The sequence below is a fragment of the Phyllobates terribilis genome, unplaced genomic scaffold (genome assembly GCF_046119375.1).
Source record: "Phyllobates terribilis strain yellow unplaced genomic scaffold, ASM4611937v1 Scaffold_7__3_contigs__length_470593459, whole genome shotgun sequence".
Classification (NCBI taxonomy): domain Eukaryota; kingdom Metazoa; phylum Chordata; class Amphibia; order Anura; family Dendrobatidae; genus Phyllobates; species Phyllobates terribilis.
Window position 1 is genome coordinate 253922904 of NW_027362767.1, and position 12510 is coordinate 253935413.

The 12510-nt window shown below is 48.0% G+C and overlaps 1 protein-coding gene across 7 annotated transcripts in view; it reads right to left on the minus strand.

Annotated features, from left to right (window-relative positions):
- CACNA1B (calcium voltage-gated channel subunit alpha1 B) overlaps nt 1-12510 on the minus strand; it is a 517223-nt gene that overhangs the window by 248792 nt on the left and 255921 nt on the right. For all 7 annotated transcript variants that reach the window (XM_073640296.1, XM_073640292.1, XM_073640293.1 and 4 more), the window contains exon 10: nt 8640-8849. In XM_073640296.1, the coding sequence (XP_073496397.1) occupies nt 8640-8849 (210 nt within the window). The remainder of the gene's footprint in view (nt 1-8639; nt 8850-12510) is intronic.

Here is a 12510-nt window from a genome sequence, read left to right on the forward strand (position 1 = left end):
TCATTATTTATAGGTGCACCATTTCCACATCTGCTCAGTCCTGTTGCTACATTGGACATATGACCTGTTACGTCTTTCCTGATACAAACGATACTTTTATATATACCAACTAAAGTAGGTTACACGTCATTGGTGATATAAATAGTAACCTCGTGTTCGAATGGGGTCTGTGATAAGGTGTCTTAAGAAATGTTATGTGCTTACACTGCATAGCATCTGCTCGATAACAGACGAAGGGTCAGCATGATTGTTATATATATACAGGGTGGTCCAAAAGTAGGTGGACAGAAAATAATAACATTTATTTTGATTTATATATAAAATTATATTTACTAACATAAGCATAACATTGACAATTACATTTTATTCTGAACAATAATACAAAAGCCCTTAAATTTTATCAACGCAGGTGCTCAAACTGTTTTCCATTATGTAGTGCCGGCGTCCCTGCCCTCTGCTAGGCAGGGACGCTGTTCCCCTCACCGCTCTGCTCCGTGCCCGGCGTCCCTCTCCCGCTCTGCTGGCAGCGCGCGCTCCTTCCCGGCCACTGTGCTTAGGGCGCGCGCGCGCTCTCCATCCCTCTTAAAGGGGCCGCGCGCGCCGTCCTAAGGAGTGCCCGGCCAATGGCCGGAGGACTTTACCATATATAAGGCACCTCCTCCAAAATGGAGGTGCCCGAGCAATGTTGTTTGCACCTGTGTCTCACCTGTGCTTCAGCCCTCAGGTCCTGTTGCCAGTTACCTGCCAGTTACCTGCCAGATTCCTGCCTGATTACTTGCTACCTGCCTGCTAGTCTGAGGTCCGACGGTCTGCCTTACTAATCCTGTCAGTCTGTCTAAGGACCAGCCTGCCCGCTCACCTGGGAGCGCACATCAGCTACCTGCCTGCTTGCCTGTGGTCCGACGGTCTGCCTTCCAACTCCTGTCAGTCTGTCTATGGACCAGCTTGCCCGCTCACCTGGGAGCGCACATCTGCTACCTGCCTGCTAGCCTACCTGGAGGCTCCGTCGTCACGTGCTGTGACCACCTGTCTGTCCAGTGACTCCTGCCCGCTCACCTGGGAGCGCTCATCTGCTACCTGTCTGCTTGCCTACCCGGAGGCTCTGCCGTCACGTGCTGTGACCACCCGCCTGTCCAGAGACTTCTGCCCGCTCACCTGGGAGCGCTCATCTGTCGCCTGTCCGCTGGTCTTCCTGGAGGCTCCGCCGTCACATGCTGTGACCACCCGTTCATCCAGAGACTCTCGCCTGCTCACCTGGGAGCTCACATCTATCTTCAGCCGCCACAGGTCGTACCAACCCTATACCTAGAGACTGCCCCGGTCACTTGCCGTGACCTCCAGCCCGTTCACTCAGAGACTGTCCCGTTCACTCAGAGACTGTCCCGTTCACCTGCTGAGACTTCCAGCCCGTCTTCCCTGGTCGCCACCCGCTCCCTTACAAGGACCGCCCCCTTGTATAGTAGCTCAGAGGTTCCGCCTCCCAGACCCGTTACAGTTTGCTCGGGCCATGGAACCCGGTGGCACCCAAGCTCCCTCGCTCTCGGACCTGTGTCATGAACTGTCCCGTCAAAGGTCCCAACAGGAGTCCATTCTGGGTCACCTGCGGAATGTCAATACTCGCCTGGACACTCTGACTGCTCCACCAGCAACCTCCGCCAGTGCCATGTCTCGCAATCCGGCAGCTCCACTGCCCACTAATACCATGGTATCTTACCCCGGACCCCGGCTTTCTGCACCTCCTCGCTTCGGAGGCGACTCCGCCCAGGCTCGGGGCTTCATAAATCAGTGCACCCTGCACTTTGAACTATTATCTCACCAGTTTAACTCCGACGGGCCAAAATTGCATTCATCATGTCCCATCTCACCGGGGAGGCCCTGGCCTGGCTAAATCCTCTATGGGAGAGAGGAGACCCCCTGGTATCCAACTTGCCTGCTTTTCTCACGGCTTTCCGGAAAGTCTTCGACGAACCCGGACGGAAGACCTCATCCGCATCATCTCTGCTACGCCTCCGTCAGGAAAGTCTCACCGTGGGCCAATATGCCATACGGTTCCGTACCCTTGCCTCGGAGCTGGCCTGGGATAACGACGCTCTGGTTTCCGTCTTCTGGGAGGGTCTGTCCGGCCGTATTAAAGATGAGCTTGCCGGTCGGGACATTCCTACCACTCTCGATGATTTAATAACTCTTGCCACCCGGATTGACCTACGGTTCCAGGAGCGTGCCAGAGAGGTCACCCGTGAGAGGAGATTACCACGTCTAGCTCCTACTTTTCAGAAACCCGTCACTCCTTCTGTCTCTTACCAGGTACACTCTCCTGAGCCTATGCAGGTCGACCAGACCAAGATGGTCAAGACCCGTCAGGACTTACGCCGTGCCGAGGGGACCTGCTTCTACTGTGGCAGTAAGGAGCACCGGATCCGTGCCTGCCCGGAGAGGTCGGGAAACACCTGTGTCTAGGTTCGCTCAGAGAGGTCCACCTAGACAAGAATAAATCCTCTCCATCCCTGCTGTTGTCAGTTTCAATCGTCTACGGGGAGAACCGTTATTTCGAACTAGCCCAACTTGACTCTGGAGCAGCCGGGAATCTTATCTCACAGTCCCTGGTAGAGAAATACCGCATCCCCACCAAACCTCTGGCTGTACCCTTGTCTGTTGCTGCCGTGGATGGGGGGCTCTTACCACGCCCCATCCAACTCATCACCGAATCCATTACTCTGCAGGTGGGAATGCTGCATTCTGAAAGTATCTCCTTCCATGTTCTGCCTGGACTCTCTCACGCCCTCCTGCTAGGTCTACCTTGGCTCCAGAGACATGCACCCGTTCTTGACTGGCAGACCGGTGAAGTCCTTCGCTGGGGACAGGGCTGCCATAAGACCTGTCTGGTTCCCGTCCATCCCGTCCGTCCTTCTCCTACCCCAGCTAATCTACCTGGACTTCCGATCCCTTATTGGTCTTATGCTGATGTCTTTAATAAAAAGGAAGCAGAGACACTACCCCCTCATAGACCATACGACTGCCCTATCGACTTGTTACCTGGTACTTCTCCTCCCCGTGGGCGTATTTATCCATTATCCGCTGCTGAGACCCGCTCGATGTCCGAATATATTGAGGAGAATCTGGCCAGGGGATTCATCCGGAAATCTACCTCCCCGGCGGGAGCAGGCTTCTTTTTCGTCAAAAAGAAGGACGGCTCTCTCCGTCCCTGTATAGACTATAGAGGCCTTAACCAGATCACGGTGAAGAATAAGTACCCCCTTCCGCTCATTCCGGAGTTATTTGATCGTCTGAGGGGGGATAGAATCTTCACCAAACTAGACCTCCGTGGGGCGTACAACCTGGTTCGTATCCGTCAGGGGGATGAATGGAAGACGGCATTCAACACCCGGGACGGCCACTATGAATATCTGGTAATGCCCTTTGGCCTCTGTAACGCTCCTGCCGTCTTTCAAGAGTTGGTCAATGACATCTTCCGGGACCTTCTCTACTCCTGCGTAGTGGTGTACCTGGACGACATCTTGGTCTTCTCTCCGGATCTCCAGACTCACCGGAGGGACGTTCGTCAAGTCCTGCTCAGGCTCAGGCAGAACCATCTCTACGCTAAATACGAGAAGTGCCTCTTTGAGCAGACCTCGCTTCCGTTTCTGGGCTACATTATCTCTCAGACCGGCCTACAAATGGATCCTGAGAAACTGTCTGCCATCGAGAAATGGCCCCGACCGGAGGGGTTGAAGGCCATTCAGCGATTCCTGGGCTTCGCCAACTACTACCGCCTCTTCATACCACACTTCTCTTCCCGGACTGCCCCAATTTCCGCGCTCACCCGTAAGGGTACTAATCCCAAAGAGTGGCCGCCCGAAGCAGAGGAGGCCTTTCTTTCCCTAAAACAGGCCTTCTCTTCCGCCCCGGTGCTGCATCGCCCGGACGGCAACAAGCAGTTCTTCCTGGAAGTTGACGCCTCCTCCTCTGGAGCCGGAGCGGTACTTACTCAAAAATCATCTTCCGGGAGAATGGTAACTTGTGGCTTCTTCTCCAAACTCTTCTCCTCTTCTGAGCGCAACTATTCCATAGGAGACCGAGAGTTATTGGCCATCAAGCTGGTGTTGGAGGAGTGGCGTTACCTACTCGAGGGGGCTCTTCATCCGGTAATAATTTACACTGACCACAAGAATTTGGCTTACCTCCAGCATGCCCAGAGACTTAACCCGCGCCAAGCCCGGTGGTCCTTGTTTTTTGCTCGCTTTGATTTTGTTCTTCATTTTCGCCCGGCTGACAAAAACGTCAAAGCAGACGCCTTGTCCCGATCCTTTCTGGTGTCCGATCTCGAGGAAGAACCTAAACATATCATCGATCCCGCCAGAGTAATGCAGGTGGCTCCCGTGAGTCTAAATCGTCTCCCTCCCGGTAAGACGTTTGTTTCAGTACCTGATCGGGAGAAGATCCTACACTGGGGCCATTCGTCTAAGCTAGCTGGCCACGCCGGTCAGAAAAAGACCCTCCAGCTTATTGCCCGGCACTATTGGTGGCCTACCCTGCACAAGGACGTAATAGACTTTGTTTCTGCCTGTGTGTCCTGCGCCCGCAACAAAGTCCCGAGACATCTGCCAGCTGGACGCCTCCTTCCGCTTCCTGTGCCTGCTGCCCCCTGGCAGCATATTGCTATGGACTTCATAACTGATCTCCCCGTCTCTGTCGGTTGTACGGTCATTTGGGTGGTCGCTGACCGCTTTTCCAAGATGGCTCACTTTATTCCCCTGCCAGGCCTCCCGTCTGCACCCGAGCTGGCTAAAGACTTTATCCGCCATATCTTCCGTCTTCATGGCCTGCCCCTCCACATCGTGTCGGATCGTGGGGTACAGTTCACCTCACGTTTCTGGAGAGCCACTTGTAAACTACTAGACGTCACCCTGGACTTCTCCTCCGCTTACCACCCACAGTCCAATGGTCAAGTGGAGCGGATCAATCAGAACCTGACCAGTTACCTCCGGCACTTCGTTAATGCCCACCATTCTGACTGGGTGGATCTCCTACCATGGGCCGAGTTCTCTTATAATAATCACGAGAGCGAATCCTCCTCCAAATCCCCGTTTTTTGTAGTTTTCGGTCAGCATCCTCGGATTCCTTTTCCTGTCTCCACCTCTGTGGACAACCCGGCTGCGGAATCTCTCGTTAGCAAATTTTCCTCCATATGGGAGAGTACCCGGTCCGCACTCCTTCTGTCATCCGAGCGTATGAAAAGACACGCTGACAAAAAACGCCTGGATCCTCCACAATTTTGTCCAGGAGATAAGGTCTGGCTCTCATCTAAATATGTTCGACTCAAGATACCTTCTTACAAGTTAGGGCCTCGGTTCATCGGTCCTCTGGAGGTCATCAGTCAGATCAACCCGGTGGCCTATAAATTGAAACTCCCGGCCAACTTACGGATCCCTAACTCCTTCCATGTATCTCTCCTCAAACCCGTGGTGCTTAACTCTTTTTCCAAGTCTACAGGTACGCCTCCTGCTCCGGTTTCCGCTGAGGACGAGTTTGAGGTAGAGAACATTCTTGCTACCAAAAGGGTAAGAGGAAAGACCTTTTTTCTAGTAGATTGGAAGGGGTTTGGTCCTGAGGAGAGAACGTGGGAGCCCCGGGAGAACATCCATGCCCCTCTCATCCTTGCTAAATTTCTGTCTGGCCTAAAAAAGGGGGGGCCTAAAGGGGGGGGTACTGTAGTGCCGGCGTCCCTGCCCTCTGCTAGGCAGGGACGCTGTTCCCCTCACCGCTCTGCTCCGTGCCCGGCGTCCCTCTCCCGCTCTGCTGGCAGCGCGCGCTCCTTCCCGGCCACTGTGCTTAGGGCGCGCGCGCGCGCTCTCCCTCCCTCTTAAAGGGGCCGCGCGCGCCGTCCTAAGGAGTCCCCGGCCAATGGCCGGAGGACTTTACCATATATAAGGCACCTCCTCCAAAATGGAGGTGCCCGAGCAATGTTGTTTGCACCTGTGTCTCACCTGTGCTTCAGCCCTCAGGTCCCGTTGCCAGTTACCTGCCAGTTACCTGCCAGATTCCTGCCTGATTACTTGCTACCTGCCTGCTAGTCTGAGGTCCGACGGTCTGCCTTACTAATCCTGTCAGTCTGTCTAAGGACCAGCCTGCCCGCTCACCTGGGAGCGCACATCAGCTACCTGCCTGCTTGCCTGTGGTCCGACGGTCTGCCTTCCAACTCCTGTCAGTCTGTCTATGGACCAGCTTGCCCGCTCACCTGGGAGCGCACATCTGCTACCTGCCTGCTAGCCTACCTGGAGGCTCCGTCGTCACGTGCTGTGACCACCTGTCTGTCCAGTGACTCCTGCCCGCTCACCTGGGAGCGCTCATCTGCTACCTGTCTGCTTGCCTACCCGGAGGCTCTGCCGTCACGTGCTGTGACCACCCGCCTGTCCAGAGACTTCTGCCCGCTCACCTGGGAGCGCTCATCTGTCGCCTGTCCGCTGGTCTTCCTGGAGGCTCCGCCGTCACATGCTGTGACCACCCGTTCATCCAGAGACTCTCGCCTGCTCACCTGGGAGCTCACGTCTATCTTCAGCCGCCACAGGTCGTACCAACCCTATACCTAGAGACTGCCCCGGTCACTTGCCGTGACCTCCAGCCCGTTCACTCAGAGACTGTCCCGTTCACTCAGAGACTGTCCCGTTCACCTGCTGAGACTTCCAGCCCGTCTTCCCTGGTCGCCACCCGCTCCCTTACAAGGACCGCCCCCTTGTATAGTAGCTCAGAGGTTCCGCCTCCCAGACCCGTTACACATTATAATTTGCACAGCTTTGAAGTCGCCTCTTACGCTTCAACAAACTTTTTTGCACAAGTCTCATTGGGTATTAATTTCTTGAAATGCATCTCTTATGTCATTTTTCAAATCACTGACACTTTTTGGTTTTCGACTATAAACCTTGTCCTTGAGTACTCCCCAAAAGAAAAAATATTGGGGTCAAGTCTGGTGAACGTGCCGGCCAATCAAGTGGGCCTCTTCGGCCAATCCATTTATTAGGAAATGTTTCATCAAGATACTTGCGGACCACTCTTGAATAATGTGGAGGGGCCCCATCTTGTTGGAAATAAAGGTCATGTGAATTAAGCTGTTGCTGTAACTGGGGAACAACTTGATTCATTAGAATTTCGAGATACTTATCTCCTGTGACTGCTCCATCAAAAAATATTGGTCCTAAAACACCAAAACTTGAAACACCGCCCCAAACATTGACACCAGGCTCATTTAGTTGTTGCTCTAATGTTAAATGCATGTTCTCATTATAGCAGTAAATACAATTATGTCTGTTAATATGGCCGGATAATTTGAAAGAAGCTTCATCACTCCACATAATCACTTTACACCATGTTTGATAAATCTCCCCCTTCATAACCTTGTTACAGTTTCAGTCCACCTACTTTTGGACCACCCTGTTTATATATATTAAATAAACCAGTACATTTTTATATTCTTTTAAACAGTAAAACATTTTTTTTCTCCTCAGAACAGCACTATACCTGTTCTCACGTTGCGTGGTGCTTTGCCCTATTCGCTTTATTAGGGTTGAGCTGCAATAACATGCATGATCTATGGGCAGGTGTGGTGCTGTTTTGAAAAGAAGGTAGTCATGATTTTCACAGCCTGGACAATCACTTCATTGCAGAGATATTCATTTTTTTTTTTTTCTGGAGCGCAGTATGTGAAATTTTTGCTTTGCAGCACCACTGGGCGTTTCCTCTGAGCCTTCTCTGGGGCATGCGCCTTCAGCCCTCCTTCCTAGAAGCTGCCAATTGCACTGGCAATATCTGGCAGGGATGGGTGAAAGCACACGCCCCCAGAGAAGACTGTAAAGAATCATCCATTTTGACTACAAGCAGAGATTTCACATGCTGAGCTCCAAAAAAAGAAAATACGAATATCTCAGCAATGGAGGGATACAGAGCAAAATGGATGTAAGTGGCAGAATCAGGGCAGCTCAGGAATTTTTACAAGGTATTTAATTCAATTTTTAAGCATATGACAGTCTCTGTAAAGTGCCTGAGCACTTTGAAATCATTTCATTGTGCTTCAATGCACCGATAATTTTTTAAAAAACATGCAACTTTGGTTATAGTCTAGGGTAAAAATGTCCAGTAGTTTTTTTATGTACTTCATTCCTGTACAGACCAGTGAGTCTCCATAGCGTCAGACTGCAATCAAATCCAGTGTGTAGTCTGACTAAAGTTTTGCATTAGCAGCTTCTTGCTAATCTATAAACCGTAGGTGAAAGGAAATAACTCACAACTGCAAGTCTGGGCTACACAAAGGGCTTGTTGGCAGCTGTCTACACAGTTCAGAAGATTTTTAATCAACACTACTTACAACCTTGCTTCACTTTTCGATTTGGATCAGTTGGAGCAGCAGAAAAAAAATCATTGCAAAGTCTGCATACTCTCCAATGATGATCTGATATTGTTGGGTGTGTTGGCCAGAAATACATTTGCTACAAGATTGCCAAAAAGAAATATATATATTTTTTAAAATGAAATTGTTCAGATGAATGGAAGGAGGCATGACTGCCCTGGGTTTGTGAGTTTTATCTTCTAATGCACATATTTTCCAAAACTGCTCTAAAAGCATTCTGGGATACACGTTGGGTACTTACATAGGGCTTTGGTGAGCCAATCAGGCTGGTTGTAGTGTACGATGGCAACGCAAAGAGTGTTCAATGCCACCACACACAGTACAAACCAATAGAAGCTCTGTGCTTTCACCATGCGGCGGATAAAGAAACGGAACATTTTCTCCTTGCGTCGAAGGTAAGATGAGCTCTCGTTTTTTCCACTTTTCAAGCTGGAACGGGCAAAGGGAGAACCTGTATAAAGGGAAATTAAAATCATCATTAAGTTTGAACGCCCCCTGCCCTTGGCATAATTCTGTGTATTGGTATTGCACGGAGGATTCCTTTAAACGGCTTTTTCCTTTTCTCAGTTACTCGTCATTTTCAAGATTTTTGCTACGAATGAATGGAAAGATTCTTGAGGCAGAAAACTAATTTATAACTAATACTTTTCACAGCTATTTGTTACAATCGTATTCTTGCTAAATAACCAGACTAAAATATTTCTTCTTGGACTGATACATTGTTGCAAAATTATCTGGACTTGAAACTCGCCTGTTGTATGCCCTTCACCAAATGGGACCCATTTAACTAGGCAATGGTGTGCAAACTGGATTCCCAATGTGGTCTTTGATTCCTATATACAGTGGTGTGAAAAAGTGTTTGCCCCCTTCCTAATTTCTTATTCTTTTGCATGTTTGTCACACTTAAATGTTTCAGATCACAAAACAAATTTAAATATTAGACAAAGATAACACAAGTAAACACAAAATGCAGTTTTAAAATTAAGGTCTTTATTATTAAGGGAAAAGAAATCCAAACCTACAAGGCCCTGTGTGAAAAAGTGATTGCCCCCCTCCTTAAAAAATAAATTAACTGTGGTTTGTCACATCTTTGGGAACTCAAGTTCAATTTCCATAGCCACACACAGGCCTGATTACTGCCACACCTGTTCTCAATCAAGAAATCACTTAAATTGGAGCTGCCTTGATAAGTTGAAGTAGACCAAAAGATCCTCAAAAGCTAGATATCATGCTGAAATCCAAAGAAATTCAGGAACAAATGAGAAACAAAGTAATTGAGATCTATCAGTCTGGAAAAGGTTTTAAAGCCATTGGGACTCCAGCGAATTACAGTGAGAGCCATTATCTACAAATGGCGAAAACATAGAACAGTGGTGAACCTCCCCAGGAGTGGCCGGCCGCTCAAAATTACCCCAAGAGTGCAGCGACAACTCATCCAAGAGGTCATAAAAGACCCCACAACAACATCCAAACAACTGCAGGCCTCACTTGCCTCAGTTAAGGTCAGTGTTCATGACTCAACTATAAGAAAGAGACTGGGCAAAAATGGCATGTGTGGCCATAAAGGCTCATCTCAGTTTTGCCAGAAAACATCTTGATGATCGCCAACACTTTTGGGAGAATACTCTGTGGACAGAAAAGACAAAAGTTTAACTTTTTGGAAGGTGTATGTTCCATTACATCTGGCGTAGAAGTAACACATCATTTCAGAAAAAGAACATCATACCAACAGTAAAATATGGTGGTGGTAGTGTGTAGATCTAGGGCTGTTTTGCCGCTTCAGGACCTGGAAGATTTGCTGTGATAGATGGAACCATAAATTCTACTGTATACCAAAAAATCCTGAAGGAGAATGTGCAGCCATCTGTTCGTGACCTAAAGCTGAAGCGTACTTAGCTTATGCAGTAGGACAATGATCCAAAACACACCAGCAAGTCCAGCTCTAAATAGCTTAAGAAAAACAAAATTAAGACTTTGGAGTGGCCTAGTCAAAGTAGTATGACCTTAAAAAGGCGGTTCATGCATGGAAACCCTCCAGTGTGGCTGAATTACAACAATTTTGCAAAGATGAGTAACCAAAATTCCTTCAGAGCATTGTAAAGACTCATTGCCAGTTATCGCAAACGCTTGATTGCAGCTGTTGCTGCTAAGGGTGACCCAACCAGTTATTAGGTTTAGGGGGCAATCACTTTTCACACAGGGTCCTGTAGGTTTGGATTTCTTTTTCCCTTAATAATAAAGACCTTCATTTAAAAACTGCATTTTGTGTTTACTTCTGGTATCTTTGTCAAATATTGAAATTTGTTTTGTGATCTGAAACATTTAAGTGTGACAAAGATGCAAAAGAATAAGAAATCAGGAAGGGGGCAAACACTTTTTCACACCACTGTATGTGACTTTGCCAGCCCCAAAATAGCTTTTTGGCATCTTTTACCCCATGAACCCACTAAGGCTGCATAAAAATCATAATATTCCTCTGTGTTTCATAATTTTTGGGTCACTGTGCTTGGGCAGAAGTAAATTAGCCTCAATCACATGCCTCAAAAATGTATGCAACAGGGTTCAAGATAGACGTAGATGGACATAATCAGCATTTGCACATTAATTATGGATGGCAGCCCAGCCTGAATAGGTTTTAATTGTAGCAAATGACAAGATCTAAGAAGTGCTAGGTCCAAACAGAGATGTTCCCTTTCTGAGATCTTAAAAATGGCAAGAGATTGAAACCCAAAGTATATAAGACTCTCTGCTATGAGACAATTATACTATATATTCTTCGTCATTACCATAGAAGACCCAAGCTGCAAGAATATACAACTGCAAGCCTAAAAGTGGTTGACCGTAATTAGGAAGACATGACTGCATTCTTCCATAAACACTGCCACACCTGTCTACAGGTTGTGTATGGTATTGCAGCTTAGATCCATTCACTTCAATGAAGCAAAGCTGCAATACAGAACAGAATGCCACAATGTTTTTGTAATTCTGGACAACCCCTTTAAGCTGCATGCTCTTAGGCTTGTGCCCATTTTGCTATAGGATAGCTACAGCAATGATGATAATAAGACTTTAAATACATTATAAAACCAATGGTTCAAAGCCCAGATGTCTCCATAGGAAGTTATGTATCACATAGTGTGAACGGATCAGTTACAACTAAAAAGACTTTATAATGGAAATGCCTCCTCTTATCACATTAGCACTGGCTACATAATCCACAATCAGTCAGTAATTGGCTTGAAGGATTTTTGGTAATGATGTTAACCACAGACCCAATCGAAGGTGTTCAGAGATGTCCTTAAATCCAGGGAGACGTTTCCAACCTTAATTATACATTGCTTGTCCAGAATTTATTATTTATAAGATTGGCCACTGAAGCAGAAACTCACGTACACATTGAGGTTACAGCAAAAGAGGACGGGGAACTTAACATTGCTCAAATTTAAGATATGACTCATCTAGCACAGCCTGTGAAACGTCGACCCTGGACAATACCGCTCTGTACAGAGAACTCTATTTCTAGAGGGGTTTAAAAAAAAGCTCTGAACAATCCAGCAAGGGTCAGAAACACTTAAAAAGAAAACAATTCCTCTTTGACTCTACAAGGCAAGTTCATTTTTTTGCAAGATATCAAGGTGCAATACATCCAATATTGTCAAGGAGCAATTATTCTATGTGCTATGAACAGGTTCTATATACAGTAATAGATGTAGTAAAACACTGTTGCAGGGTAAGAGACTTTTTTTGTAACAGTTTCAATAATGTACTGATCCTATGTTACATCCTGAATTATACTCCAGAGCTGCACTCACTATTCTGCTGGTGCAGTCACTGTGTACATACGTTACATTACTTATCCTGTACTGATCCTGAGTTACATCCTGTATTATACCCCAGAGCTGCACTCACTATTCTGCTGGTGCAGTTGACGAGCCCCCTGGGACATATTCCTTTTTGAGGGGAATACCCGGCACCGGATCAGATGGGGGGTTGTAGTCTCCGAGCGGCTGTGACCCGGCCCCGTGCCCAGGGCGTCAAGCTCAGTGTTATGTGGCAGCTTTACAGATGTTACTAAAGTTCTTTTGTGTCGACTACGCCACCCGTTGGGATGC